Source organism: Elephantulus edwardii, unplaced genomic scaffold (genome assembly GCF_000299155.1).
Source record: "Elephantulus edwardii isolate Elephantulus edwardi_28Jun2011 unplaced genomic scaffold, EleEdw1.0 scaffold00289, whole genome shotgun sequence".
Classification (NCBI taxonomy): domain Eukaryota; kingdom Metazoa; phylum Chordata; class Mammalia; order Macroscelidea; family Macroscelididae; genus Elephantulus; species Elephantulus edwardii.
In genome coordinates this window covers 2,112,730-2,138,873 of record NW_006400039.1, presented here as the reverse complement: position 1 = coordinate 2,138,873, position 26,144 = coordinate 2,112,730, and the positions used below count along the sequence as shown (strand labels likewise).

The 26,144-nt window shown below is 61.9% G+C and overlaps 6 protein-coding genes across 8 annotated transcripts in view; 1 reads left to right on the top strand and 5 right to left on the bottom strand.

Annotated features, from left to right (window-relative positions):
• The window catches only part of TUBB4B (tubulin, beta 4B class IVb), a 2,348-nt gene extending 2,197 nt beyond the window's left edge, over nt 1-151 (bottom strand). Inside the window, exon 1 of the mRNA XM_006900610.1 lies at nt 82-151. Coding sequence (XP_006900672.1) covers nt 82-138 — 57 coding nt within the window. The 5' untranslated portion in view covers nt 139-151. The remainder of the gene's footprint in view (nt 1-81) is intronic.
• Nucleotides 152-4,163: 4,012 nt separating this feature from the next.
• SLC34A3 (solute carrier family 34 (type II sodium/phosphate contransporter), member 3) lies at nt 4,164-9,083 on the bottom strand. The gene is made up of 12 exons (XM_006900664.1): nt 8,984-9,083; nt 8,668-8,730; nt 8,210-8,338; nt 7,989-8,132; nt 7,802-7,913; nt 7,521-7,716; nt 6,769-6,858; nt 6,582-6,657; nt 6,340-6,507; nt 5,471-5,587; nt 5,245-5,369; nt 4,164-4,628 (listed from the first exon to the last, which is right to left on the bottom strand). Exons 1-12 carry the CDS (start codon nt 9,081-9,083, stop codon nt 4,164-4,166), a joined length of 1,785 nt encoding a protein of 594 aa, XP_006900726.1.
• Nucleotides 9,084-11,237: 2,154 nt separating this feature from the next.
• On the bottom strand, nt 11,238-11,708 carry RNF224 (ring finger protein 224). The gene has a single exon (XM_006900663.1). The coding sequence runs from the start codon at nt 11,706-11,708 to the stop codon at nt 11,238-11,240; it is 471 nt and encodes a 156-aa protein (XP_006900725.1).
• Nucleotides 11,709-14,244: 2,536 nt separating this feature from the next.
• LOC102870516 (chromosome unknown open reading frame, human C9orf169) lies at nt 14,245-14,673 on the bottom strand. Its single transcript, XM_006900609.1, has one exon. The coding sequence runs from the start codon at nt 14,671-14,673 to the stop codon at nt 14,245-14,247; it is 429 nt and encodes a 142-aa protein (XP_006900671.1).
• Nucleotides 14,674-18,527: 3,854 nt separating this feature from the next.
• On the top strand, nt 18,528-19,313 carry RNF208 (ring finger protein 208). The gene has a single exon (XM_006900608.1). It carries the CDS (start codon nt 18,528-18,530, stop codon nt 19,311-19,313), a length of 786 nt encoding a protein of 261 aa, XP_006900670.1.
• Nucleotides 19,314-22,190: 2,877 nt separating this feature from the next.
• The window catches only part of NDOR1 (NADPH dependent diflavin oxidoreductase 1), a 21,187-nt gene continuing 17,233 nt past the window's right edge, over nt 22,191-26,144 (bottom strand). Inside the window, exons 4-14 of one of the 3 annotated variants that reach the window (XM_006900605.1) lie at nt 25,133-25,231; nt 24,928-25,029; nt 24,632-24,835; nt 24,174-24,295; nt 23,873-24,093; nt 23,601-23,708; nt 23,364-23,478; nt 23,103-23,249; nt 22,847-22,995; nt 22,487-22,581; nt 22,191-22,335 (exon numbers count right to left, since the gene is read on the bottom strand). In XM_006900605.1, coding sequence (XP_006900667.1) covers nt 22,191-22,335; nt 22,487-22,581; nt 22,847-22,995; nt 23,103-23,249; nt 23,364-23,478; nt 23,601-23,708; nt 23,873-24,093; nt 24,174-24,295; nt 24,632-24,835; nt 24,928-25,029; nt 25,133-25,231 — 1,507 coding nt within the window. The remainder of the gene's footprint in view (nt 22,336-22,486; nt 22,582-22,846; nt 22,996-23,102; nt 23,250-23,363; nt 23,479-23,600; nt 23,709-23,872; nt 24,094-24,173; nt 24,296-24,631; nt 24,836-24,927; nt 25,030-25,132; nt 25,232-26,144) is intronic. The other 2 variants (XM_006900606.1, XM_006900607.1) reach the window with 2 other exon arrangements.

The window sequence follows — 26,144 nt, the reverse complement described above, 5'->3', positions numbered from 1 at the left end:
GGACGCCGCCCGCCCGCCCACCCGCCGCCATCTTCCCAGCCGCCCGCCAGTCCAGCGCCCCTTGCGGGAACCGCCGCCCACCTTGGCGCCGATCTGGTTTCCGCACTGTCCGGCCTGCAGGTGCACGATCTCCCTCATGGCGGCGGCGGAGGTGGCGCAGATGTCAGCAAGAACACAAGAGCGGAAGAGCGGGCGCGCAGACTGCTACAACCGACGTTCGGGGTACCTTTATATGGGCACGGGGGAGCCCGCCCCGGCCGGCCTTGGATTGGGCTGCCAGAACGAGGCTCTCAAGTGTCTCTGTTGGATTGGTTGATACCCTGTCAATCAAGATTTCTAAGGCCCACCTCTCTAACTCTGAACGCTCGTTATGGGTCAGCTCTGGTCTCCGTACTCCCTATCAAAATCGCCTTCCCTTGCGCTGCAGTCTTCTGCCCATTGGGTGTTTCAAATGATTGATTTGTCCCCTTATTGGTTGGCGCCAGTGCCAAGTTCCATCCGACTGGTATTATTGGCCCAGCAGGGTTAGCGTCCTGGTAACCGCCGCACTGCAGCGAGAGCCGCCCGCCGAAGGGGGGACGCGGGCCCTAGGCGTGCGCGCGGGCGCGCGAGTTTTTGGCTGGACGGCGTGACCCACGAGGGGCCGTCCTTGCGGAGGCAGGTCCGCCGGAGGCTTGGCGGGTCCAGTCCCACGGTGCAGACGGGAAGGTGCTGCCCTGGGAAATGCAGGACGGCGAGCTGCGGCCAGGCCCGACTGTGCGCGCGCGTGCGTCGGAGCGCGTCCCCAAGCAACTCTGGTCGCCCCTGGTTGGCTGCCGCGGTCGGTGCCTGCACAGTGCGGGGGCCCTGGGTGCGTGGGCGTCGAGATCCGGCGAGGACGATACTGCGGGGCCGGGGCCACCCAAGGTCTCCGATAGGGAGAGCCACCAAGAAATAAACAAGGCATATGACCCCCTTCTCCCTGCACTCCCGGCAGCGGAGGCCGGTGGGTGTGGGGCGGCAGGTTTCCGGGCCGTCCCGCCCCCTGCGCAGTCGGGCCAAGCCCTGGCTCCCTCCCTCGCACAGCCTTTGGAGGCGCCGTGGGTGCGGGGTGCCCGGGCCTGGCGCCAGGGCCCCCGGCGCACTCGCTCCCGGGAGCAAGTTGGTCGCGCAGGTCTGGCCAAGGCCCGGGGTGGGGGCTGCTGCTGACAGGCTCGCGGGCTGTGTTTGTGGAGACGCTGGCCCTGCGCCCAGCGGTCGCCTTGGTGCCCGTGCCCCTGGAGCGCACGCACTGGCTGCCTGGAGACCAGGCCCGCGTCGTGGCGCAGAACCTCCCTCGGTGACCCGTGGGAGTCTTTGCTTTGGTCCCGACCACGTCTCAACTAGCCTGGCCTGAGAAATGCTTTCCTTTGAATTATAAAACAGGGGAGGGGGATGTTCTAAAAGAACAGCAGGTGAATTGCGTTTGAGTGTTCCTTTAATCAACTTACTTGTGGAACACTTCGTAGTTGCGTTAGAACAGTACACAGGACTACCATCCATCTCCTTGCTGAGGGTCTGGGTGCGGCCCTAGGCCCTCCTGAATCTGAACCCCCCAACTTCTGACTGCCCCCACACCTAGCCCCCAACCAGAACAATAGGTGTTGCTCCATTGTTTCTGAAGGGAGCCCTCCCTAGAAGAGGCCTGGCTTCTGTTGACCTCAGAGAGGCTGCATCTCTTAAGGGGTGTCCTCTGGGGGCTTCTACATTCTCTCCTGACATGGCTTTGGGGCGACTTTGCTGCCCAGCAGTAGCAGGACACTCAGTTGTAGCAAACTCAGGAAGAAGCAGCTCCTTCTCGACTCACTGGCGTGTCTGAATCCTCTCTGCCCGCCTCACCCCAGCTACAGAATAGCCCTAGCCAACTGCCTGGGTCCCCAGGGGCTGTGATGGCAGATCAGGCTCCTCTCCCCCACGCTGCCCACTGATGGACTGCCCAGGAACGGCTGTTTAGGAGAGCATCTGCAGGCCCTCACTCAGGACCCTGGGCACCCGAACTGGTCTGATAGGCAACCTCTGGCCCTGCACTCACTGGGAGCCTGTGGGACGGCAGGAGGGGCCACAGGCTGGCGAGCCCAGGCAGGAGGTGCCCTGAATCTGGTGTCTGGCAGTGCGAGCACTGTGGGCCCCTCCCACCACTCACAGCTGTTGGAGGCACCCTCAAGGACAGCTCTGTTTACCGGTGGCCATGATCCCAGTGGGAGGGTGTGTTACCTCCACCTCAGAAGACCCGGCAGGCTGTCTGTGGACGGCCTCACAGGCCCCGGAAGGAGGAGCGCCAGGCTCCTGTCCTCGCCCTTCAGTCACCAGGGCCTCACCTCCCCAGGGCACTGGCCTGTCCAGCCCCTCCCCAGGAGATAATGCAGGGTACCATGAGGCCAGTCGATAGGATCAAAACTGGGTGCAGAGCTGGCTACTGGGCCCTGGTTCCTGCTGGAGCTTCTCTGATCAGTTGGGCAAACCCAGCTCCAGAAACCTTTATGATGGGGTGTGGGTGGGAGTTGTAGAGAGATGCCAGGGCAACAGAGATCCTGGGGGTGGTTGGGGAAGGATGAGTCTTGGAACTACTGAAAGGCTGAGTGCCTGGAGTAGGGAGGACATAGGAGGGACGGGACAGGGGCTTATTGGGGGGACACTGGGGCATTGAGGTCCCAGGGGAAGACACTAGGGGCTAGAGGGACACAGGGGAGATGAGAGAATGGGAGTGGGGATATTGGGGAGCAGAGAGAAAGAAGAGGGACACTGAAGGGCTGGAGGGACACCAGGGGGCTTAGAGCCTGGGGTAAATGAGGTACTGGGGTCTGGAGGACATGGAGGGTGACAAAGGGACTTGGTGTACTTGAGGGGATCTAAGATGAAGTAGAGAGCACCACGAGGAGGTGCTGGCCCCCTTCACCACCAACCCTGCCCCCAGCTGGCACACTGTGTCCCCCAGAGGGGTTGGGGCAGGAGGAAAGGCGGTCTTCCTCAGGTCAGCGAGTGGTCCTGGACAAGGGAAGCTTCAGAACACAGCCATGGATCCTAGAAATGTGCCAACCAGATGGGCCATAGTGATGATTATAGTCTGTCGTGCATCTGTCCGTCTGTCCGAGTGCAGGCCTCCGCTGAAGGGTGGGCTCTAGGCTCACACCTGCCACTGGAGTCTTTGTTTGAGGAGCCAATGATGGTCACGCTGGGGCGTGGGCAGACCTGAGTAGGAGGTAGTGGCCTAAGCCTGCTCTTGGAGAACAAGCCTTCCTGTGGACGGACACCTGATCACAGAGGGTAAGGTGTCGGGGGTCCTGGGCGGACCCTTTCAGAGTGCCTCTGCTCTGGGGACACGTCCTGGGTAGGGGTTGGGTGTGGTGTCCTGGCTTACTGGGTAAGAGTCTGGGGACATGTTGAGTAGCACCCCCTGTGACTTGAACTCACACAGCAAATGTACCTGGGAAACTGGCTAAAGGCCTCCTACCCACTGTCCACCCTGGGCAGCCCCCACAGGCTGGGGCAGGTTTCTGGAACCCTCATCCAGAAGAAAAGGAGAGAAGCCAGAAGGGGGTGCCCTGGGAGTACCTACGCTGATGACCCCTTTAGTTCCCATCCCCTTCCCTCCCCCCAACCCCCGCATTTGGCAAGACTTAGAGCTTCACCTATGGCACCCTGAAGCTGACCACCATGAGCAGGAGTAGGGTGGGCAGAGGGACTTCTGTAGCCTGGCTATAGCCCTCCAGGAGTCCCAGGGTGGGGACCTGGGGGGTTAAGGGCTAAGAGTGGTCTCCCATCCCTGGGCAGAGAGGAAGCCTGCTCCCTCTCCGCCTGCCCTCCTGCCCTGCCCCCAGTCCTCCCCCACAATGGTGCCTGGCTTCCAAGTCTCACTCCCTGGACTATCCTCAGGGGCCATGGTGAGAAACAAAGTTGCAGCCTGGGACTCAGGAGGCCACTTCTGTCCTTACATCACCTAGGGCCTGCCCAGTTGCCATGTTAGCTGTTGGGATTCTTGATGTGTATGCTGGGGGCCGCACCTTCTGCCCAAAGCTGAGCTCTGGGGACCCTCCCCAGGCAGCTTCTGCCCCAGAGTGGACAAAGACCACCATGGCGAGGTTTATTAGGCTTGCTTTATTAGGCTCCGAACTGGGTTCTAGAATTCTAGGTCCCGGGCAGTGCCGTCACAGATGCTGGGAGACCAGGACCTCAGGGTTCTCATAGCAGTGGGCCTCCTTGCTGTCAGGGTGAGGGCTGCGGCAGGCCTGACACGGACAGCATCGGGTGACCAGGCGGTCCCAGGGCTCCAGTGAGCGTAGGCTGTAGGGCAGCCAGGCCCAGGACCGCAGCCTACGGGGCAGCCAGGCCGGCCTGTGTCTCTGCAGCATGTTAATCAGCAGGACCAAGAGCAGCAGCCCCACCAGGGGCCCTGCGACTGCAGCCAGCACCGTGCTGCCCGCCAGGGAGAGCCCGAAGGCTGCCAGGGGCAACAGAAGGAAGCTGAGCAACAAGTAGGCGATGGCCACCCAGCGGTAGCGGGCGGTCAGGTCTCCAAAGCGCTTGGACATCGGGATGGGCAGCCGGAGCGCCGGCACAACATACCACAGCAGGATGCCCGCCAGGTTGAAGAAGAGGTGGATGAGGGCCACCTGGGAGGCAGGGGACGGTCAGCCGTCCGGTGTGGTGAGGTGGGGCCACCCTGGACTGCCCGGACCCCCACGGCCCCTGAATATTACTCCAAGCCTGAAGCTGCTTTGCAGGTTTGCTCAGTGGCTCCACTGGGACCCCAGAGGGGCAGACTCTGCTCTGGTGAGCAGAGGCCCAACCCAGCACCCTAATGGGGCGGTTCTGGCCCTGCTCGTAACCCTGTCTTAGGCCGTCTCCCTCTTCCTGAGGGATCTCTCCACCCTGCCCTGCTCTGGCCTCTGGTGTGAGGAGTCAGAGCCTGAGGGCTTCCTAGAAGTGGAGAAACAGCCCAGAGTGCGGGTGCTGGGAGCAGGGCGGAGCCAGAGGGGTGCTTATCTCCCAGACCCTGTGGGAGCTGGGAGCATTGAGGCGGAGGAGAGTGCAAGAGGAGGCCAGAGCCCGGCTCCAAGGCGTGGCTTCAGGTTCCAGCTGTGGTCAGAAGTGGACACCTTGGGGAGTTTGGCTACAGCCATCCGGGGGCCCCAGAGGCCTCCTCCTACCTGTAGATGGGGCTGGCCTCGAGGGACTGACCCCAAGGGAAAGAAAGCCCAGGCAGGCACCTGGGGGACGGTGGTGTACCTGGAGGGCACTGAGCAGCATGTCTGATGGGCTGGCCAGTGCAGCCAGCAAGGCCGTGGTGGTAGTGCCGATGTTGGCGCCCAGGAACAAAGGGTAGGCCCGCTCCATGGTGATCACGCCAACTCCTGGGTGAGCTGGGGGTCACCTCAGAGCCCTGCCTGCATCCCCTCGCCCCCACTCTGCCATGGCCACCATGAGCCCAGCACCACACCTGCCCTGCACTCACCCATCAGGGGCACGATGGCAGCCGTAAAGACACTGCTGCTCTGAGCCACGAAGGTCAGGCCTGCCGCCACCAGAATAGCCAGGTAGCCACTGAGCCAGCCAAATGGGAAGGGGAAGTCTGCAAAGGCAGATTACTGCGGACCAGCACATCCCCTGCCCTGCTAGTGCTCAACTTCACCCACCTGACTGCCTGTCCCATTCTACTGGCACTGTCCACATTTCCCAGGTCCTTACCTCCTGTCCCCTCACCACCCATGCCCACGCTGCCCACCTGCACCTCATGTGCCCACACCCCCATGCCCATCCCCACATCCCCCCATGTCCTCCTGTCCCCACACTCCATGTCCTCCCGTGCCCACACCCCCCATGTCCTCCCGTCCCCACACCCCCATGTCCTCCTGTCCCCACACCTCCCATGTCCTCCCGTCCCCACACACTCCATGTCCTCCCGTCCCCACACTCCCCCATGTCCTCCCATGCTCACACCTCCTGGGCCCACATCTTTCATGCCCACACCTCCCATGTCCTCCTGTCCCCACACCTCCCGTGCCCACAAGGCCCATGCCTGCACAGCTGCACTGCCCTCAGCCAGAGATCACCTTGCACTACCTAGGCTGCACCTCCCAGGTCAACGTGCATAGCCCATGCCTGCACCCTATGCCCACACGCTGTGCCCACGCCTGCCACCCATCCCTGCGCACACAATCACACTCCCAACGTCCACCCCCACACCCAGGCCTCCATGCCTATACCCACACTGCCTGTGTCCACCTACGCACCCTGTGTTCATGCCCACACTGTGCCCATGCCTCAGATGCCCGCCCCATGCCCACGCCCACATTGCTTGTACCCCTGCCTGCACTCACGTACCAGCATTGATAATGGTCCGCACGGCCTGGGCAATGCGGCCCCGCAGCACCGAGTTGAGCAGCTTCACAATGAGGACCAGGCAGGTGCAGAGCACGAGCAGGGAGCCAGCCAGGAGGATGAAACCCACAGCTAGGTCCGTGAGTGTTGTGCCCACAAACAGGTGGTGGCCTGGGGGGCAGTGGGCAGTCAGAGGGCAGGGAAATGGGGCTGGGCGGGCCAGGGCAGGGCGGGCCAGGGCTCACAGAGCAGCCTGTCATCAGGGGCTGTGCTGTTCCTCTGGGGGCATCCAGCGGTGTCACAGGTATTGCTGTCCTCGGGCTGGAGGGCAGGAGGGCAGGAGGGCAGGGCCGAGGGGTTAGAGTAAGGAGGCCGAGTTGCTCAGCAGATGGTAGGACAGGGTCGTACGGGGCTGTTGTCAGGGCACCTCACCACATGTGACCTGGTGCCACACCACTGCTTAATGAGGCTGCTGTTGGTGACGTTCCCTGTGGCGCTGCTTGTAAGCAGGTCCTTGTCCAGCTGGGCGGCAGAGAGGTAGAGACCACATGCTGAGCCCCTGGGCTTCACGTGGGGCTCTGATGTCTTCAGCGTCCAGTCCAGCCCGTTCTGTTAACTCAACACAGGCCCAGGTCCCCCCTTCCCTCGTCAGAGCCTATAGCCTATCTTTCTCACCTTGGGCAGAACCAAGCCTGGTCCCTTGTTCCTCCTGCCCCAGGGCAGGGCCTGACTTCTCTTCCCTCTATGTCCCCTGTCCTCTCATCCTGGGCAGGGCTGTGTCCCCTGTCATCTCAACCTGGGCAGGGCTGTGTCCCCTGTCCTCACATCCTAGGCAGGATTATGTCCCTTGTCCTTCTTGCTCTGGGCAGGGCTGTGTCCCCTGTCGTCTCATCCTGGGCAGGGCTGTGTCCCCTGTCGTCTCATCCTGGGCAGGGCTGTGTCCCCTGTCCTCTCATCCTGGGCAGGGCTGTGTCCACTGTCCGTCTTGTTCTGGGGCAGAGCTGTGTCTTCTGTCCCCTCTGCCTAAAGCAGGGCCTGTGTTTTCTGTCCCTTTCATCATGGGCAGAGCTGTGTCTTATTCCTCTGTCCCCTTGTCCTGAGCCAGGGCATGCATACCCACCACCTGCCCTGTTCCCCAGCATGGGAAGGCACTGAGGGCCCCAACAGGAGCAGGATATCCTCACCTGAATGATGAGGTGTGTGAGAGGCTCTGTTAGCACCTTGAGGATGTCGGGGGCTTGTGCCCCTGGCTGCAGGATGGCAGCACTCAGAGCCAGTGCGCTGAGCCTCTCCAGAGGGGCCACTGCACTCTCCAGGGGCAGCAGGACCAGCACAGTGAGCCAGTTGAAAAGGCCATGCAAGGCTGAGCCACCAAAGGCCCTGTGGAAGCCAAGCAAAGGGGCTGGTCAGACCCTGCCCATGACCCACCACGGCCCTGCCCACGGCCCATCACGGCCCTACTCACCTGCGAAACTCATCTCGGTCCCCTGACTGTGCCATGGAGACCAAGGTGCTGGTCACAGATGTGCCTACGTTGACGCCCATGATGATGGGCACTGATGCATGGACGGTCAACACTGTGGGGGTGCCTAGTCAGCCTGAACTCCTTGCCCCAACCCACCCTGTGCCCAGCCCAGGACAGAGGCACTCACACTTGGAGGCTACCATGCTGACCACGATGGACGAGGACGTGCTGGAGCTCTGCACCAGGATCGTGACCAGCACGCCAATGACCAAGCCAGCCACAGGGTTGGCTAGCACCAAGTTGTCTTTGAAGATGTCTCCTGTCACTTTGCCTGTAGTCCAGAGTGAGGAGCATGGAGAATGCAGAAGATTGGCCCTCCTCCCCCACCCCTGCCCTGTATCCACTCACTGCCCAGCAGCTGGAAGGCAGAGCTGAGGATGTCCAGGGAGCAGATGAAGAAATACAGGTTGCCCAGGAGACCACAGGTCTTGAGGAAGCCCACAGCGACCCGGCGCACTCTGCCAGCCACAGTGAGCTCTGGGAGCATGGGATAGCTGTTCTCACAGGGAGCACTGCGCCTGCAGGCCTCCTCCTCCTCCACAGTTCCCCAACTGCGGCTGTCTCCCTCCGCTCTCCCCCATCTGGGACTATCCCCATCCCCTAACTGGAGCTGTCCCACTCCCACTATCTCCCAGATCAAGGCTTGGTCCCCTTGTAAGTCCCCCAGAACATGAAAGGTGTGCTGAGCACGGCGCCTGCTGTGCGGCCTCTGAGCACTACCCCCACGTACCCCACCTCTGTTCCCACCCCGCCCTTAGGGCCCTGGGGCTGTCATCACCCTATCCCAAGGACAACTGCAGACGCACCTCTCCAGGACTGGCTACTATCCTTCAGCTGTGGGAGGGCCCAGGGGTCCGTGCCCCCCTCCTCTGGGGCCAAGGCAGAACTGGAGACCTCTGCAGGGGTCGGAGTCAAGCAGTTTCTGGGACCCGCAGGTGGGGGCCAAGGGGATCAGGGAGAGTGGGGCTGAGGCTGGAAGGGTTTGGAGTGAGGGCTCCAGAGGGGTCCTCCAGAGGGCTGGGCCCTGCCTGGAGCTGTCGGGCCACATGGACTCTGGAGGGGGCCAAGGCCTGTCCAGCATGTGCTGTCAGGATAGAGGTGGGGCAGGCTGAGACTGGGCACCGAGGGCCCTGGTACCTGCTTGCCCCTCATGCCGGTCCACCAGATCAACTGTGTCCAGAGTAGGGTGGCAGACCTGGCCTCCAGTGAGGGGACTCGACATGGCTCTCAGCAGGGACAGACCCAGGCCTGAGCCCGATCTGTGGGAGAAAAACCCATCGGAGACCTCACCATCGGGCCCTACTCTGGCCAAACAGCTCCCTGCCACTGCCCCCACCCTTGCTGGCCTCAGTGGCCTCCCTGCCACCGTCCACAGGGCAATGGTTACAATGACCTCAGGCCGCTGTCAGATGAGCCCTGTCCAGTTTGGAAGGCAGAGTTGAAGGGGCCCAGGCTCCCGGCTCCCTCGCTGGTCCTTGCTGCGATGAGGCCAGGTGGGTGGCTGAGATCACAGGGTGCGGGGGTGCAGGCCGGAAGCAGCCGGGAACTGGGGAACCCAGGGACCTCTCCTATCAGGTGTCATCGAGGACACTGCAGATGGTCCCCGCTTAGACTTTGGCATTTGATCCGAAATGGTGACGTCTCTGCCAGATAAGGACCACACCCCCCAGGGGACTGGAAGCAGAGGTAAGGGGCTCGTGCACCCCAACCGCCTCAGGGCTCCTCCACCACTAGAGCTGGGCCCCCCGATCCCCCACCTGGACATGCCGGCACCAGGGTTTCCCTGGCACCCTCCTGCCTGCTTGCCCTGAGTCTGTCTGCCTGGCCCTGCCCTCCATGTCCCTGGTCCTAGAACCACCTACCTGTGTGGTGCTGAGGGGCACCTGTGGGAGGTGTGGATCTGCAGGTCAAAGATTTGCTGGGCACACACATGACCTGCTGTGTGCTGGGCCATTAATGTTTACCCAGCCCGGCCCCCGAAGGGACTCAGCCTGGCCCCCAGGCCAGTGTGGGAGCATTGGTCAGCTATGTGGCCAGCCAGGTGCCGACTTGCTGTCTGTGGTGGACAGTCCTTCTGTTTCCACCCCATCAAAGGTTCTGCCTCTCCCAAGCCCACAGCCCCTTCCTGCAAAACCAAAGTTTCTTTGCAAAGTTACAACTCCCAACAGGAACGGGGTGTCCTGACAGCCAGGTGAGCATGGTTCCCACGCGCTGCTACCTGAGCTGTGGAGGGCTGTCTCGTGTACCTCCACCATTCCTGCTGTCTACTCTCCCCAGCCACCCTAGACTCCATGGCCCCGGGGCGGGGGGCTCCTCTGCCTCTCAGAGCCAGCAGGGAGGTGTTCCAGGGCCAGGCAGCCAGTCCTCGATGACTGGACATCCCGGTTGACCCAGTTGGCCTCTCGTACTGCACCAGCACAGTGTGTGGCTGACTGCCCATGACAGGTGCTTGTGTGAAACTGGAGCCTCTGGACCCTGGATGCTCAGCCCAGCCTGCCATGGGGTAGTCCCCCTTTTTGGACAGAGGCTTGAGGGATATATTCCATGGGAGGGGACAGGGCAGGTGCCAGGTCCGAGGAGTGGGCAGCCTCAAGCCCCTGGCAGTGCCTGCCACTGTATGCACCAGGTAACACCCTGCTGAGCCCTGAATGGTCCTTTGGCCTCCTGGAGCGGCCCCTCCCCTGTAGACCTGGTCTCCCCGAAAGCCGCCTTCCCAGCACCCAGCCAAGGGACTTTGCCCGACAAAGGAGGAGGCTTTCAAGTGTCCACTCAGCAAATTCCCTCTCACCCTGCCTCCTGCCTTTCGCCCACTAGCCATAGTGGTCCTGGCGTTTCCCTGGGGCTCCTCAGTATCCGTCCTGGGTGGGAATGAGATGTCTGGACACCCCTTGTGGGGGTGGTGAGTGGAGGGACTGTGACCTTAAGCTAGAAGGGCCCAACTTGCCCTCTCTGAGCCACACTGGCTGCCTGTCGCCCCAGGAACACCCAGCCAGCACCCCCAGAAAGCACAGACTCTCGTGGGCACAGCAAACATTGTTGAGAGAAAAGCTGTCCGTAGAGTGAAGGAGGCCCAGCCCCCGCCCGAAAGGCCGGCCCCAGGTGTGGACGTGTCCGGAGCTGCCAGTGTCTCTGGATCGCTAACCGCAGTTGAGTGCAGGCTGACACGCCGCACGTGTCACAGCCCAGTTCAGCACACTCAGTGGATCCCAGCCTGGCCACCAGGGGACATTCAGCGCTGTGGCTACAGCCCCTTGGCTGCTGGCAGTGCTCAGGGTCCCCACAGCCAGAGGGTGCCATGCGAGGCCCCATGGTGCTGGACACAGACCCAAGCCCCAGACAGAGGTCCTGAGACTCCCCGAGGGCAGCTATGGCCTGCTCAGACGTCGGGGCCACCTGGGAGGTCCCAGCACACGCTGCAGCCCCAGCAGCAGGGTCTGGCCTGAGAGAAGTGGGATTGAGGGCCAAGGGTAGGGCAGAAGTTGGCAGGCTGCTGGGTGATGACAGTGCCCTCTTTGGGTAGCCTGGGTGGCCGGGACACCCCTGGAGCCAGCTCCTTCTCAGCCTTGACAGCCAGGAAGGCGCCCAGGTCGAGGTCCAGCATGGCCACCCCTCCCCGAGGCGTGGGTGTGCTCTGACGGCACTGTGGGCAGGGGATCCAGCGCTGCTCATGCACTGGTGCGTCCAGCCGCCGGACACACGCCTGACAGAAGGTGTGGCCACAGTAGAGGCGGCGGGGCAGGTGTCCAGCCAGGTCAAAGGCTGAGTAGCAGATGACACAGTCTGTCCTCTGGGTCCCGGCAGGGGTGGCTCCCTCCTCAGAGACCCCAGGGCCCTCAGACTGAGGCATCCTGGGGTGTGGAGACAGTGGACATTCAGCCTGCAGTCTGCATCACCATCTCCCCACCCCTCTGGGCAGACAGTGCTGTTTCCTGGCCACTGCCCCTTGCTGCGGCCAGATCTAGGGGGTGAGGTGAATGCCAGAGTCTGGGCTTGGCGAGGGTCTGGGAGGTCCAAAGTGGGCCAAGTCCTGCACAGGTATCCAGTCCCCCATGGTCCCTCCTGCCCACCCTGACACTCCTCAGCCCACCTCTTACCTGCACCTGGGTTGCTGGGCAGCCAGGGCTGACCAAAGAGTGGCCAGTGGCTGGTAGGGAGGGCCCCAGGGCACCCTGCGGCTCCCTCCTTGGGCTCGCATTACCAGCCTGAGAGTGGACCAAGCAGCAGGGAGGCAGGTGGCGGGCAGCAGACGCGGGTTCCCCTTTCAGCCACAAAGCATTGCAACTGGATCCCCCAGCACTGTGCTCTCCCAGAGGCCCCCCTTGCCCCTCTGTGTTCTCTGTGCACCCCACAACGTGAACACTCCCAGAGGCCCCACCCACATGCCCCTCTGCATCCTCTGTGCACCCTGCAGTGTGAACACTCCCCAACGGGCCCCACCTGCCCCTCTGTGTACCCCACAGCATGAACATTCCCCAAGGGGCCCTCAATGGCCACTCTGCATCCTCCGTGCACCTGAGTAATGAACACTTCCTGGAGATGGGGCCCAGAACCCCATCCACCCGAGCATTGTCCACACCCTAGGACCTGGATGCCTCTCTGTTCCCAGCCCCCTGTCCTGTCTTTACTTAACCCACCAAGTCCGCCCAGGCCGGAGACCCCCACACTGCGCCTACTTACCCTCTGCAGACTACCTCCTGCCCTCTAGCACTCTCCTGGGAAAGCTCTCTGCCTCAGGTGGTAATCTGTTCTCCACCTTGGAGCTGTCTCCTCCAGGAAGTCCGCCCGCATTCCCAGCCAGCATGTGTCGACCAAGTGTGTGAGCTCTCAGCACCTCCAACTGGTCTGGCTGGTGGCCTGTCCTCACCTTGCTCTAGCAGCAGGCCCCCGGGAAGTGCTCTGGCACCACCTGTCGAAACCCTGGAGGCTTTGCACCAGCCACGTTCACTAACCAGAAGACATGCTCCATGGTTCTCAACAGCCCTCTTGACTGACTCAACCCTGGACACCCACCAACACGTCCTGTCCCTCTAGCAATCCTTCCAGGCCAGCCAGGCCAGAGGGAAGTGGTCCAGATAGGGTTGGGAGGCTGCGCTCTCAGCCCAGAACCCTCAGCACCCTGGCTGAGTGGGAGCCACAGGCCAGAGGAACCTCCCAGAACTCGTGTTACCCACCCCCCCCCCCCCCGCTTTGCTATCCACCCTTCTGGGTCCATGGAGTGGCCCAGTGGGTTCTGGGTCAGTGGAGTATCCTACGGCTGAGTGAGGAAGGTACTGGGAGGCTGAAAGCCAGCCAAGGTGTAGGCAGGGACAGGTAGGAGAGGGGCAGAGACTGGTGGGGGTCTGATGGAGAGCTGGCTGAGATTTCAAGTCCCCTGGGCATAGGGTGATGGGGTCTCTGGGCAGGACAGGTAGAGCCTGGCTGAGAACTGGTTGAGATTTGGGGTTTCCCAGGCAGGGCAAGTGGGGACCTGGATGAAATCCGAGGCCACAGGTATCTAGACGTCCTTTGCACAGTCATGCCCATGATATGTGCTGAGGTACTTGTCCCACATCCTCTCCATCTATGCCACACATCCACCTCCCTGCACTGAGCAAGGACCAGCTCATCCGGCACGGCCAGCTTGGCCTCCACCTACTGCCCACTGCCTGCCTGGAAACGCCAAGGCTGCCTTCTCCCTGGCCTCCAGTCCACCGCTTCAAGTGTTTTTGCCTAGCTGTGTGCAAATTACCTAGAAAGCCACCTCAGGCTGTGAGGGTGGCCAGCCAGACACGCCAACCCCTCACAGACCCTACCACCTCCTCCAGGCCACCCAGGGCTGAAACCCCAGACAAAGGACAGTTACTAGCAGCACAGCTTAGTGGACGAGTGGGACATATGCGGGAGTTTGATGTTTAGTGGGAAACAGAAAACCACCCTGGCTGAGGATGGCGATGAGTCAGTGGGGAGGGCTGGGTCCTGGCAGCATGAGCCTCATCTTAAGCTCTTACTCCCCGAAACCTGCCAGTGTCAGCCCCACCCATACCCTTTTGCCAGCCAGTCTCAGCCTCTGCTCCAGGCTGGGCAGGGTGGTCAAGCCCTAAACCCATCCCTCCTGTCTGTCATCCGTGGGCCTGAGCCCCACAGTACAGAGAAGTGTGTCCTGAGCCATGTGTCTCCTGAGCTGCATGACTGTCCTGGGGACTGTGTGCGTGCGTGCACACGTATGTGCATGTGTGTGTGTCTACTGCTGGGCAGCACACAGGGCAGAGTCAGGGGATTGAGTATATTCCACTTTATTGTCTGGATCCTGCTTTGGAGACGCTGTTGGAAGCTGAGCCATGGCCAGCACAGGGAACAGATTCAAGTCCGGACACTTCCTGGCCAGAGGTATGGGACCTTTGTGGCTAGGAGATGACACAGCAGCAGCTGTGACAGCGGCAGAAACGCGGGCAGTGGCAGCAGGAGCAGCAGGGGATGCAGCAGCAGTGGTGGGCAATGTCGTCGCCACGCCCGATGGGGGGCAGGCCTGAGTAGGTCAGTCCTGCTGGCCGCTGGGCACTCCCATAGGGGTTGCCTTGCTGCCCCCATGTCTGCTGGTCCTGGAAGGGGGCAGCACCTTTGGCTCCCTTGGGGTCTGGGGCCTCAATGGGCTGTAGGAGACGAGTGGGCTCTGGGCCACAGGATCCCACAGACAGAGGCTGTGTCTCGGAAAAGGAAGAGGAGGGTGGGCAGGGGGCCACAGCCAGCTGCTTCACCAGGTCCGGCCGCAGGTGGGCTCGGGGGATGCTCACATGGGTGTAAGAGTTCTTGATGGCCATCTCATGGGGATCCATGGCTCAGCCGCAGAGAACAGGTCTGGAGTAGAGATACAGAGACTCAGGAAGGGCAGGGTGTCCGAGAGTACTCACCCCGAGCCTGAGTGCAGACATCACAGTGTGCACCCAGTGAGTGGGCTGCGTGTGGCACAGAGGTGAGTGGCTTCAGTTGACCCCTGCTTTCCCCCACTGGGCACTGGGGCAGGGAGCAGACAGCAGGTATCTGCCTCTGACCACCCCAGTGGGGACACTTGCCGGGAAGGACCCACCTGTAGTTGGCAGCGGCAGCAGCAGCAGCAGTCTGTCCTCTGAGTGCTTCGGGGTCCAGCTCCCAGTGCCTGTGGGCTGAGCTCCAAGGGCAGCCTTTTCCCTCTTCAGGAGGGGCAGGGCCATGGGGCGGGGCTCCAGTATGGCTAAGGAGAAGAGGAACCGGAGGCTCCGGAGGCCCCAGCTCACCTCATTCTCAGGTGGGTGGTGGCTGCTCCTGGACCCAGAGGGGCACTGCCCGATAAGTGACTCAGTTTCCATGCATCCTGGGCATGCTCTGGGCTCCCAGGCTCTCCCTGGGCAAGGAGGTAGGAGGGTGCTGGGGTCACAGACTCAAGAGGAAGTGAGGCTGGCTGGAAGCTCCAGAAGCAGTTCCTGGGGTCGGCCTGCAGACAGGTTCCCACAGCCATGGCTCACACCCTGCTGTCTCAGAAGCACAAGGCACAGAAGCGGGGCATTACGCTCACTGTTTTCAACGAGTGTTGGATTTTCACAAGCAAGCGGAATTTCTAGCCTTTTTTTCCTCTCTCCTTCCTTTTTAGCAAAACAAGTGAAAAAGGTTAATTAAGGCACTAAGACAAAAAGGTATAGCCAGCGAAAGGTTGGCCAAGTAAAAGAGTTAAAGTGGAAAAAGAAGGAAGGAAAGGGGTAAAACACTCCTGGTAAGACAGGAGTGAACCCGACCTTACAGCATGCTGTCAGCTGAAAAGGAGGGTAACCTGAATCTGCACGTTCCTCTTGAGCGGGACGCTGCGGGATGGAGGCCAAGTGCCCCCAGGAGCATCTCATCTTCGGCGTTCCCGCCCCTTCCATCATTCCCAATGTCAACGGGGGAGGCGGGGATGGGGGCCGTTGACAGGTTACCAGCCTCAACTCGGGGATCTCTCCAGGGGCCCACATCCCCGCCCCAGACACAGCCCCCCAGGAGAGGTGGAGTCAAGACTTATGAGGTTGGGGGACCAGGGTGACTGGGAGGCTTGGGTGGGGTCAGAGACACTGGTCAGGACACCGGATGTAGGGGAAACTAAGGCTGGGTCTAGGGCACAGGGGACCCCCCCTGGGAGGAGACCAATGGAGATGTACTGCGCAGGCACCAGGAGCTCGCCCCGGAGGCTCCGCCTCTTGCTGCGAGTGAGAACAGTGCGCATGCCTACAGGAGGCCTGGGGCGGGAGCTAGAGGAGAAAGCCCAGAAGCCTCCGCTCTCCAAAGTTTCCTTAAAGACCTGGTTTGGGGTCCGCCGGCCTCGGATGACCCACCATATTCGGCCATTAACGAGGGGGATTTGGGGGAGGGGAGTCCGGCCTGAGGTGGGGCGGGGCCTCACTGCAAGGGGTGAGCGAGGGGTGGGGCCTGTTGGTGGGCGGGCCCGCGGGGGCGGGGCTTGCGCTCCCGTGTGCGCCCTTGGAGAGCACGAGGCTGCGAAGGGAGGGCTTCCAGGCCGCTCCTGGCCAGGCTGCCTCAGGGTTCCATGCTGTCAGGGCCTCCTTGCGGCTCTCAAGGCCCCTCCCGCGCACCTGCTCACCTCTCACACCTGCTGGAGCCCAATAGCTGTGGAAACTAGCCGAAACTCTAGCCTGGGTCACCTAGAGCGCAAAGCCAGGCCCGCTGACCCCGGATGCTCCTCCACTTTGCCACAAGGGCTCCCTCAGCTTTCGTCCTTCTGACCTATTTAGAACTGTGAACAGAAGTTCACACTGCCCAGGGTCTGGCACCAGACTTTCAGGACGCCATGTGGCAGCTGGGCAGCCACGGCCCTCAGAGGACCCCATAGATCCCCTCCCCTGACTCTGGTTCCCCATAGGCAGAGGGCGGATGCTGTGGGCAGGGAGCTGGTCTGACAGGCAAGTGGAAAGGAATGGGGCATTGCCGGTAGGGTGACACTGACACAGGGGCATGCGCTGACCTGGGGTGGGTACCAGGAGGAGATCCACCCCACCCTGGGACGGAACGTGCCCTCCCTGTGCCTTTCCACTTCCTGCCTGACACTTGTACAAAAGCTTGACCTTCTGTCCACCTGGGCTGTCCTGGTGTCCCCTCTGGCCTCTGGCGCCTCCCTGTAGTCCACTCTTGATGAGGGCTTGCCACTTGCTGCTCATCACCTCCTGCCTGCCCTTCACCCGCTGGAGCCCCCCTTAAGTCTGCAGGCACAGGGTGCAGCTGGATTTCGGGGTGTTCCCTGTTGGGGTGGAGCGGCAGGGGGGTAGGCAGAGGCAGGGGAGGTAACCCACACATAGGCTGACCTGTGGAGCGGGACCTGGGGTGGGGGGATTCAGCTTTTCTAGGACCCACTTCCCTGCTCCTGCCCCTCCCTTACAGCATCTTGAGGCCTGGGGAGGAAGGTCGAACTTCCTTTCCAAAACTGGGGAGGGCGCCCAGGCCTCAGGTCAGTTACGAGGGTGGGGGGACAGGAAGGGGAGACGCGGGGGTCCTCCAAGAGCCGGAGCCAGGCTCCGGTGGACTAAGCGGCGGCCAAGAGGCTGGCTCCGCCCTGCGGACCCCGCACTGGTTCCCAGACGGGTGGTGGCGCTGCGGGCGCGGGCGGGCGCCGCGCGCACTGCGGTCCCCGCGCCTCCGCCGCAGAGCGCGCCACGCTCTGCACGCACCTGCCGCCGCCGCCGCCGCCCGGCCCGAGCGCGACCCAACCCAGTCCCGCGCCCACCAAGCCCCCCTCCCTCCTGTGGCCTCTCGGTCCACCGAGGTCGCTGAGGCACCGCCGGAGTCGCCCGAGCCGCTGCCGAGACGCGGGGGCCTCATCCAGGCCTGCCTTTCAGACAACCTTTGCGGCGGCGGCGCGCGGCCCGGGACGCCAGGCTGGGGCAGGTGAGCGCGGGGCGGGGCGGCGGCCTGGCCCCCGAAGCTGGGTTCCAGTCCACAAGCCGGGAAGGGCGGGTCCTCGGGAAGGTGAGCCCGGCCTCCGGGTGGACGCAGGGTAGGGGCTGGGTCCCGCGGCCGGCGGGGGTGGGGCTCCCGCTGCTAGGTCAGGGTCGGAGGTCAGGCGCTCGGGTTTTGAGCAAGGGTAAGGGAGAGGGCGGGCTGGAGGGGGGGGTCGATGGCAGTGGACGCCGCCCTCATGCTGTGTCTCACCTGCAGTCCGGGCCTGGCACAGGCCTCTCCGCTGCCGCCGACGCGCCTGCGGCCCAGGTCCTCGGGAGGCCAGGGCGCAGGCTAGCTGCCTTCCTTGGGCGCCCTGCCCTGGAGCCATGGGGCCCACCTAGCCCCGGCCTGCCCCGATGTCCCGGCACAGGGACTGCTGACCTCGGCTGCAGGGGGAGCCCCTCCCACGGCCCCTCAGCAGCCTCCGAAGCCCAAGATCCTGGGTGAGAGCCTGGGTGAGACTCCCAGCCCAGGGCAGCTCCCCACCCTCCCTTGTCCTCGCCTCCCACCCCCACCCCTGCCTCTTCCTCCTCCTCCCAGGACTGGACCAGAGAAACCATTGGGGGGGGCCCTGCCCCCCCAGCTATCACCGGCCGCCCCCACGAGTCCACGGGGCGGCCGGGGCCCCCCTCAGGCCTGGCAGGACCAGGATGCTGCCCCTTTGCCTCCCCCCCGGCCCCAGCCAACGCCCCCGCCCTCCCGACTGTCCAGTCTGACCCCAGGCAGCCGGATGCCGGCTGAGCTCGGGCCTGAGGCTGGCGGTGGCTGGCCGGGCCTCCTCATGTCCTGCCTGAAGGGCCCCCACGTCATCCTCAAGATGGAAGCCATGAAGATTGTGCACCCTGAGAAGTTCCCAGAGCTGCCGGTGGCCACACCCCGCTTCCCCCCAGTACCCCGGCCCACCCCCGCTCTGGCCCCCAAGCGTGCCTGGCCCTCAGACACAGAGATCATCGTCAACCAGGCCTGTGGGGGGGACATGCCTGCCTTGGAAGGGACGCCCCACACCCCACCCCTGCCCCGCCGGCCTCGCAAAGGCAGTGCAGAGCTGGGCTTCCCGCGCGTGGCACCGGCTGACGAGATCATTGTCAACCAGTATGTAATGCGGCCTGGGCCTGTGGCCCCGGCAGCCCCCTCAGCGGTGGGCGAAGCCCTTGAGTGCCCCACCTGCGGTCACACCTACAATGCCACGCAGCGACGGCCCCGCGTGCTGTCCTGCCTGCACTCCGTGTGTGAGGCGTGTCTGCAGATTCTCTACGAGTCCTGCCCCAAGTACAAGTTCATCTCCTGTCCCACCTGCCACCGCGAGACCGTGCTCTTCACTGACTACGGCCTGGCCGCCCTGGCTGTCAACACATCCATCCTGAGCCGCCTGCCCCCGGAGGCACTGACCGCCCCACCCAGTGGCCAGTGGGGTGGCGAGACCGAGGGCAGCTGCTACCAGACCTTCCGGCAGTATTGCGGGGCCGCGTGTACCTGCCACGTGCGGAACCCCCTCTCCGCCTGCTCCATCATGTAGTGCCTGCCGTATGTCGCCAGCCCTCACTCTGCTTCTCCAGGGACCCTGTCCACCTGCCCACTGACCCCTCTACGTCCTTCCATGTGGCATTGTCGCTGCAGCCAACTCTGCCATTAAAACTCTTTGCCAAACTTTGTACCTCGTTCCCTGGCCTGCAGCTGGCTTTTGTGACCTGAGGTGGGGCTCCGAGTAGGTGCATGGGCTGAGACAAGGCCTAGGGCACCAGGGACACCACCTGTTCAGCTGCTTACTTGCCAGGATCATCTGGTCTGGATGGTGTCCACTGGCCAGTGCTTAGGCATGGCAGGTGCATTTGCTGAACCAGCTGCAAGCTTGGGCTGGCCGTGGTGACTTCCACTCAGAGCTCCTCTCAGCCCCATTGCCCTGGCTGCCTGCCTGAATCTGAGCTCTGTCTGGGTCATCCCGATTATGTGGGGATTGCTTCAGACCGGGTCAGGGACAAAGGCTGGCTGAGGTTGTGGTGGGTGTAAGAACAGGAGGGCTTCTTGCCTTACACTTGGACCACTTACATTTGCAGAAGGAGCCTTTTGGATAAGAGACTGGCTTGGGTGTTGAAGACAGGTGAAGACAATAACCAGGGCAATGGAACATTAGCAACTGTTTATCAAGAGTTCCTGCTGTGGTCCATGCCCCTCAGCAGTCCATCTTCCCCCAACTGACTGGTCACACAGGGCCTTTGCCTTCCTCAGGTGGCCACTGGGACTCCGAGACATGATCTCCGTGAAGTCACACAGTCAGTTCACCGACAAGAGTCAGGGCCATTGTAGCACTGGTTTGTGGGCCACCGCTCCTGATTCATCCACTCCAGTCTTGACTGAGGTCGTGTGAGTAGACCCGAGCAGTGGACAGTGCTAAGTCTCTGCGGTGAGTGGAGTGAAGGTGCCACAGGCCCCTCCCCCAGCAGTCCTGACCTTTAAGAATACATACGGGTCTTTATCTGGAATATGGCCATGGCCATGGTCAGCAATCGCTGCCTGCTCACGGCACTGCTTCTCCAGTCTCCCACAGAGCCCCTCTGCAGACAGGGTGGCTGGAGAGTGGGTGTCCTGAGGGGACAGAGGCTTGCCACAGTGTGGTCTCTCACCTGGCCAGGCCTGAACCGGACTCCTGGGTGTAGTATCAGCAACTCTTACTTAAAGGCTTGGCTTCAGCTTGGGGCTTGGAGTCTAGGCCCCGCTGCACAGACTCCCCAGTGGCCACTTAGCGGCTGGCCTGGTCTAGGAGCACAAAGAGCAGCCCCAACAGCATGAGTGGCACGAAGATGACCAGCAAGCCCAGCAGCTCCAGGCCCAGCAGGCCCAGCAGAGCCATGCGCCGTGCACAGGGGCCCTGCTCACGCAGTGCCCAGAGCCTGGAGCCCAAGAAGGGTGGGCAGGGCAAGAAGGGGATGCAGCTGGGGTTTCCCGCAGGCCACTCGAGGAAGCGCAACTGGTAGCGGCGCTCCAGGGCTGCCCAGGGCCCTGAGCTCTGGGCAGGCTGGAGGTGCTCGGGGGGCGGCATGCGCTGGGGCCCATCGGCCTGCAGTAGCTCCTCCTGCAGCTGGCAGATGGCCCATTCAAGCATGGGTGTCTTCTGACGGCACAGGGGGCAGCGCACACGCCCCAGGTCTGCGCTGGAAACAGACAACAGCAGCTCCTGCAGACAGCGCTGGCATAGACCGTGGCGGCAATTGAGAAGCGCCAGGCAGTGGTCTCCTGGCCCATAGGGCTCTGTGCAGATGGGACACTCGTCCTCTTTGCTGTCCAGCCCCAGTGCTGCCTCCTGTGCTGGGGTCATGACCTCAGCCCCAGCCTCCAGCAGGGATTCTTGGTCCAATGAGCTGGCATCAGAGGTTGTCCCGCTCTCCTTTTGTTCACCAGATGGCACATGGCATGGCATGTCCAGCCACTTAGGGCTCAGGGGGCCCGGAGAACTTGGGGTGTCCAGTGCTGGGGAGCCCAGGGCAGGAATCAGAGTCGAGGACCGAGGCCTCAAAGCTGCAAGGTGACTGGGGCTATGAGGGCTGTGGTCGCCCTTGAGGCCCAAGCACGGTCTGGGCTCCACCCTCACGCCTGTACTCACTGAGCAGAAGGCGGGCTCTCTGGTGAAGTCAACTTTGCCTGGATCAGTGCCCAGTGCCAGTTCTGGGCAGACAGAAGGCCGTCCTCAGCTAGATCAGAGCCAGAGCACAGTCCGGGCCGCACCAGTACCTGCCCGATGCTTGCCGAGTCTGGCTTTGTGGGCAGCGAGGGAAAACAGTTTGGAGGGCACCTCCAGGAACCTCCTCCACCCGCCCTCCTACCAGGCGGAGCCACTAGACCCCGCCCCCAGGCCCGACCTCCAGCAAGGGGTAGAGGCCTGCCCACCTCCCTCCCTGCCTGGGCCTGTTTATAGGTGCAAAGTGGGCGGCAACAGGTGTGCCCTCATGAGAGAATTTCAGTACGTGGCAAAGGCTCGAGCGCGCGCGCACACACACACAGGCGTGTACACGCTCATCATGGGTGTGGCCACCCTGGCCCTAACTGAGCTGCCCAGTTAAACTGGACACACAAAAAGACAGGAAGGCACACAAGGAAGCCACCAGGAGGCAGCGGGAACTAGACACAGTTTATTGCTCTGCCTATCATCCTGGGAGCCTGTGTGACAGTGATGACTCAGAAGATGGAACTCCAGGGCAGGTCAGCTTTCACTGGGCCCTGCTGGGTACTGGGCACAGGAAAGCCTGCTGGCAGGCTGTGTGAGGGGTGCTGGAGTGCAGGCATGGTGGGAGGCTGTGAGGAGCAGTGAAGGGTAAGTGGCCCAGGCAGCAGCCCAGGGCTGTGCATCGTGTGGTCCCAAGGCCAGCAGCCACCCCAGGACCCTCTGCAGCTCTGAGATCTAGGCCCAAGTCTCTGTTTGGAAGCGCAAGGTGTGCTGGAGCTTGGCAAGGTAGCTGGCTGCCTCAGTGCTGGAGAGGCCACCGTGCTCCTGGAAGATGGACATCAAAGCCTCGGTGACATCAGCCGGCATGGACTTGGCATTCCTGAAGGGTGGGCAAAAGTACACCCTGGGTCCCTGGATGGAGGCCACCCTCCTCCCAGCACAGTTTACCCCCAGGTAGAAGCGGGCACCCTCCTCCCAGAATGGCTTACCCTCCAGGCAGAAGCGGGCACCCACTTCCCAGCACGGCTTACCCCGCCAGGTAGAAGTGGCCACCACGGCAGTCCAGGAGCTCCCACACCAGGGCCCCGAGCTCCTTCAGCCGATGCTGCACATACACCTTCTGCTCCTGGGGGTGGGGGGATGCCTGCACTCTGCCCACTGTGAACCACACTGAATCCTCCCTACATACCCACAACTGACTCCTACCCCTTCACAAAATACTCCTGGACCCCCACGTAGCCCTCCCTGGAGGCCCTTCTACACCCCAAATGAGCCCCACTGCCCCTCCATGGAACTGCCCCTCCAGCCTGCCCAACGGGGCTGAGCTAGCACCCACACATCATCTAAGGAGCTTGGGTCCACCCTCACACTTCCAGCCTCCTGGGCTAAACCTGCACCCTATGTGGCCATCTGGCACGCACCTGCTCCCTGGAGAATGCTGTGACCAGGACCAAGCAGCCCTGTCTCTCCAGCTCCCGCCACTCAGCCTCCCAGTAGAAGTCTTTGTCCTGCTGGCGGCAGCCGAAAAACAGGACATTTTCTGGGAAAAGGGCAGGGTGGTCTTGAGAGAGGACAAGGGTATGGGAACCAAGACATCTGTACAAGCTCAGACTTGGCAAGCCCTGCTCTTAGATGCTCTATGCTCACCAGTCCGACCCTGGGCCACGCGCTCCTGTATGGCGGCTCGGAAGGGGGCCACCCCCGTACCTGGCCCCACCATGACCACTGGACGGTCTGGTGCCTCTGGAAAGGTCAGGCCTCCAGGCCGCACCCAGAGCGGCACCCGGATGGGTCCTGTGCAGAAGGAGGCAGTATAAAGCGGCAGCAGGGCCCCCAGCTCAGCTCAGGATGTGAAGAGGAAAAGGAATCAGGGGTCTGAGCACACCCACCAACCCCCAAAGAGCAGACCTTGCCCAGGGTCCAGAGAGGCCAGCCAGCATGAGCACAGGCCTCGGCGGGGCTCCCTGAGACGCGTCTGGTACTGCACCACAGCCACGAGCACCTGCAGCCGCCCAGGGAGGGCCTGGGGCAAGGACAGTGAAAGTGGCCACTTGCAGCCGGGGTTTGGCTGCCCTGCCCCTGTTCTATGCACCCCTGCTCCTATCATCCCCCTAAAGTGAGACTGGCTTAGCCCACGGCCCTCACCAGCAGAGAAGAGGCAATGGAGAAAGCTCGGGGCCGGATCGGGGGGATGAGGTCCAGCAGGTAGTCCGGGGGCACAGCGCGGGAAGTGTGTGGGAAGTCACAGAGCACCTGGCGGAGGAGTAGCCCTCAGGCACAAACATCAAGCCCACCTATTCCTGAGCAGGCATGGAGTGCTCCTACCCTGTACCTGGGCAGTGGGGAATGTCCCCCATGCCCACACCTCCAGGAGCAGGGACTGTCCCCTAGCCCTGAAATGTGAAGGGCCCATCTACCTCCAGGATAGTCCTGCGTGGCCGGCTGCAGTAGTCATGGAGAGCCTCCTGGCCCTGGGCGGACGTGAACTCCAGCAGCTTCTCCCGCTCCACTGTGTGTGGGGAGAGGCTGGCCAGGAGCTCAAAGAACGAGCGGCGAGGGACACTGGCAATGTCCAGGTACCGGGACACGAGGTGCCACATGGAGCAGGGCTGTGGCAGCCGCTTGGGACAGGAGGTGTCTGTGGAGAGGATAGAGCTGGCAGCAGGGGAGGGAGTGGAGGCTCTTTGGCTTGTCTCCCCAGGGCCCCCTCCCACTCACCTGGCTCCTGGGGCTGCAGAGTAAAGCACTGATCAGGGTCCAGACCTAGCACCTGGCAGAACTGCTGGACATGGCTGGCCGTGTTCTCAGGCCAGATCAGCACCACGTCTCCAGCAGCAAAGCTGTGTGCGAGGCCAGGTCACAGAGCAGGCGGAGACATGTGTGAGGGGGAGTGGGGCATGGTGTGTGTGCAGCGTGTGAGACTCAGGAGGCGGGTGGAAGGGGCTGTGGGGGCAAGAGTGTGTGTAGAGGATGTATGCATGCATAGGGTGTGGGGTTCAGTGTGGGGCACTGGGGGAGCAGAGGCCCAGAAGACTCCCCCCACCACCCCCTCTCAGCCCTTTCCTGTGCAGAGGGGCTTTCTGACTCCAACTGGATTCCAGAGCCCCACTATCCTGGGCAGATCTAAGACTACTGGGCACCTATGGTATGCTAGTGCCAAGCCCACAGGGTCCCACCTGATCCCAGAGCCACTGATGTCGAACTCGATCAGCCGGACGTCCTGGAAGTGTGAGGGAGCAGTGACCCTCTGGTTGGAGAGCATGGGAGCCAGGAAGGGCAGGAGCTCTGAAGGGGTTCCCTGAGGATCCTTCATGGGCATACAGGGCTCAGCCGTGCAGGGGGAGCCCTGCAGGAACTTCAGGGTGAACTTGGGGGGCAGGCTGTGGAGGGGACAGGGATCAGCCTGTGCCCTGTGCCCACACCCCCACACCCTCAGAGAGCAGGAAGGCCCCTGGCCTGGTCCCACACTCACGGGACTCCAGGAGGGATGGCATCGAGGCTGGGGGGACCTGGGTGCAGCCTGAGCACCTCCTCCCACAGGTCTTGCAGCCAGGGGTCAATGGCAGCGTCAGGACTGCAGAGAGAAGTTCTGAGGGCACCACCTGCCTCCCTGGTACACCCACCCCAGCTCATTCCCAGTTCACACCCACCCCAGCTCATTCCCAGTTCACACCCACCCCAGCTCATGCTGGTCGTCACCCAGGCACACAGGCAAGAGGGCTCGGCCTCCAAGCTGCAGCAGGCGGCGATGAAGTTTCTTAGCAACGAAGTTGAATCTGGGGAGAGGGGTCAGAGGTAGTGAGCTCGGCAGTGCTGCATTGGGGCCCTGAGGGAAGCTGAATATCAAATTTAATAACAGTAGACCAAATGCTGTATCAGGAAATGAGGGAAGCTTAATACAAGCTGAAGATCACCTTGTGGCACTGGGGCTTTCCCTAGGAGTTAACATTGTTCTTAGTTTTGATCAAATGAATCCCTCCCTCTTGAAATTAGCATAAAGAGGAACTTGGCCTTATCTGTAAAAGACTTCACCATTATCCTTTGTTTTTGTTTTGCACTTCCTTGTGATTTTACTTTACCTTCCTTATGATTCTAAATAAATACTCAGAGAAGCATGGCTTGGGGCCTTCAGTCATGGGAACTGTTGGCCCCCTGTTTTTCACACTCTCTGTTCTATATCATTCCTGGTAGTCTGTCTCATTATTAGTAATTATAAAATTATTCTATTCTTTGGGACCCTCGGTCTGCAACATTCTGGCGCCTGAACTTGGGACAAGGTGGTGGTTTCTCTTTCTTTCTGTTTTTCGAGCAGACACGAGGAACCGAAAGGGAATTCGCTCAGGATAAGTGAAACTTTTAGGAAAATTAAAAACAGGGTCATGAGAGAATCTTCACTCCTTGGAAGTTAAGCATGTTGTTGCTGTTATGTGCCATTGAGTCGCTTGCAACTCAAAGCGACCCTATGTACAAGAGCTCTAAATGCTGTTCTATCCTGTGCCAACCTCGCCATCTCAAACACACTTATTCCCACCGCTCCAGTCACAGAATCGGTCCATCTCACCAAAGGTCTTCCTCTCCTTCGCTTCCCCTCCACTCGGCCAAACATGTCCCTTTCCAAGGACCAGTCCCTCCCTGCAACATGCCCAAAATATGTGAGACGAAGCTTCAGAATCCTTGACTCCAGGGAAC

Bases quoted from the DNA above. Each gene is read 5' to 3' on its own strand.
- RNF224 (XM_006900663.1), bottom strand. From the start codon at position 11,708: ATGCCTCAGTCTGAGGGCCCTGGGGTCTCTGAGGAGGGAGCCACCCCT.
- LOC102870516 (XM_006900609.1), bottom strand. From the start codon at position 14,673: ATGGATCCCCATGAGATGGCCATCAAGAACTCTTACACCCATGTGAGC.
- RNF208 (XM_006900608.1), top strand. From the start codon at position 18,528: ATGCCGGCTGAGCTCGGGCCTGAGGCTGGCGGTGGCTGGCCGGGCCTC.
- SLC34A3 (XM_006900664.1), bottom strand. From the start codon at position 9,083: ATGTCGAGTCCCCTCACTGGAGGCCAGGTCTGCCACCCTACTCTGGAC. The intron at 8,731-8,983 runs GTGCCCAGTCTC...CCTTGGCCCCAG, and splicing joins AGCAGGTACCAGGGCCCTCG to AGGAGGGGGGCACGGACCCC. The intron at 5,588-6,339 runs GTACGTGAGTGC...CTGCCTTTGCAG, and splicing joins GCGGACCATTATCAATGCTG to ACTTCCCCTTCCCATTTGGC.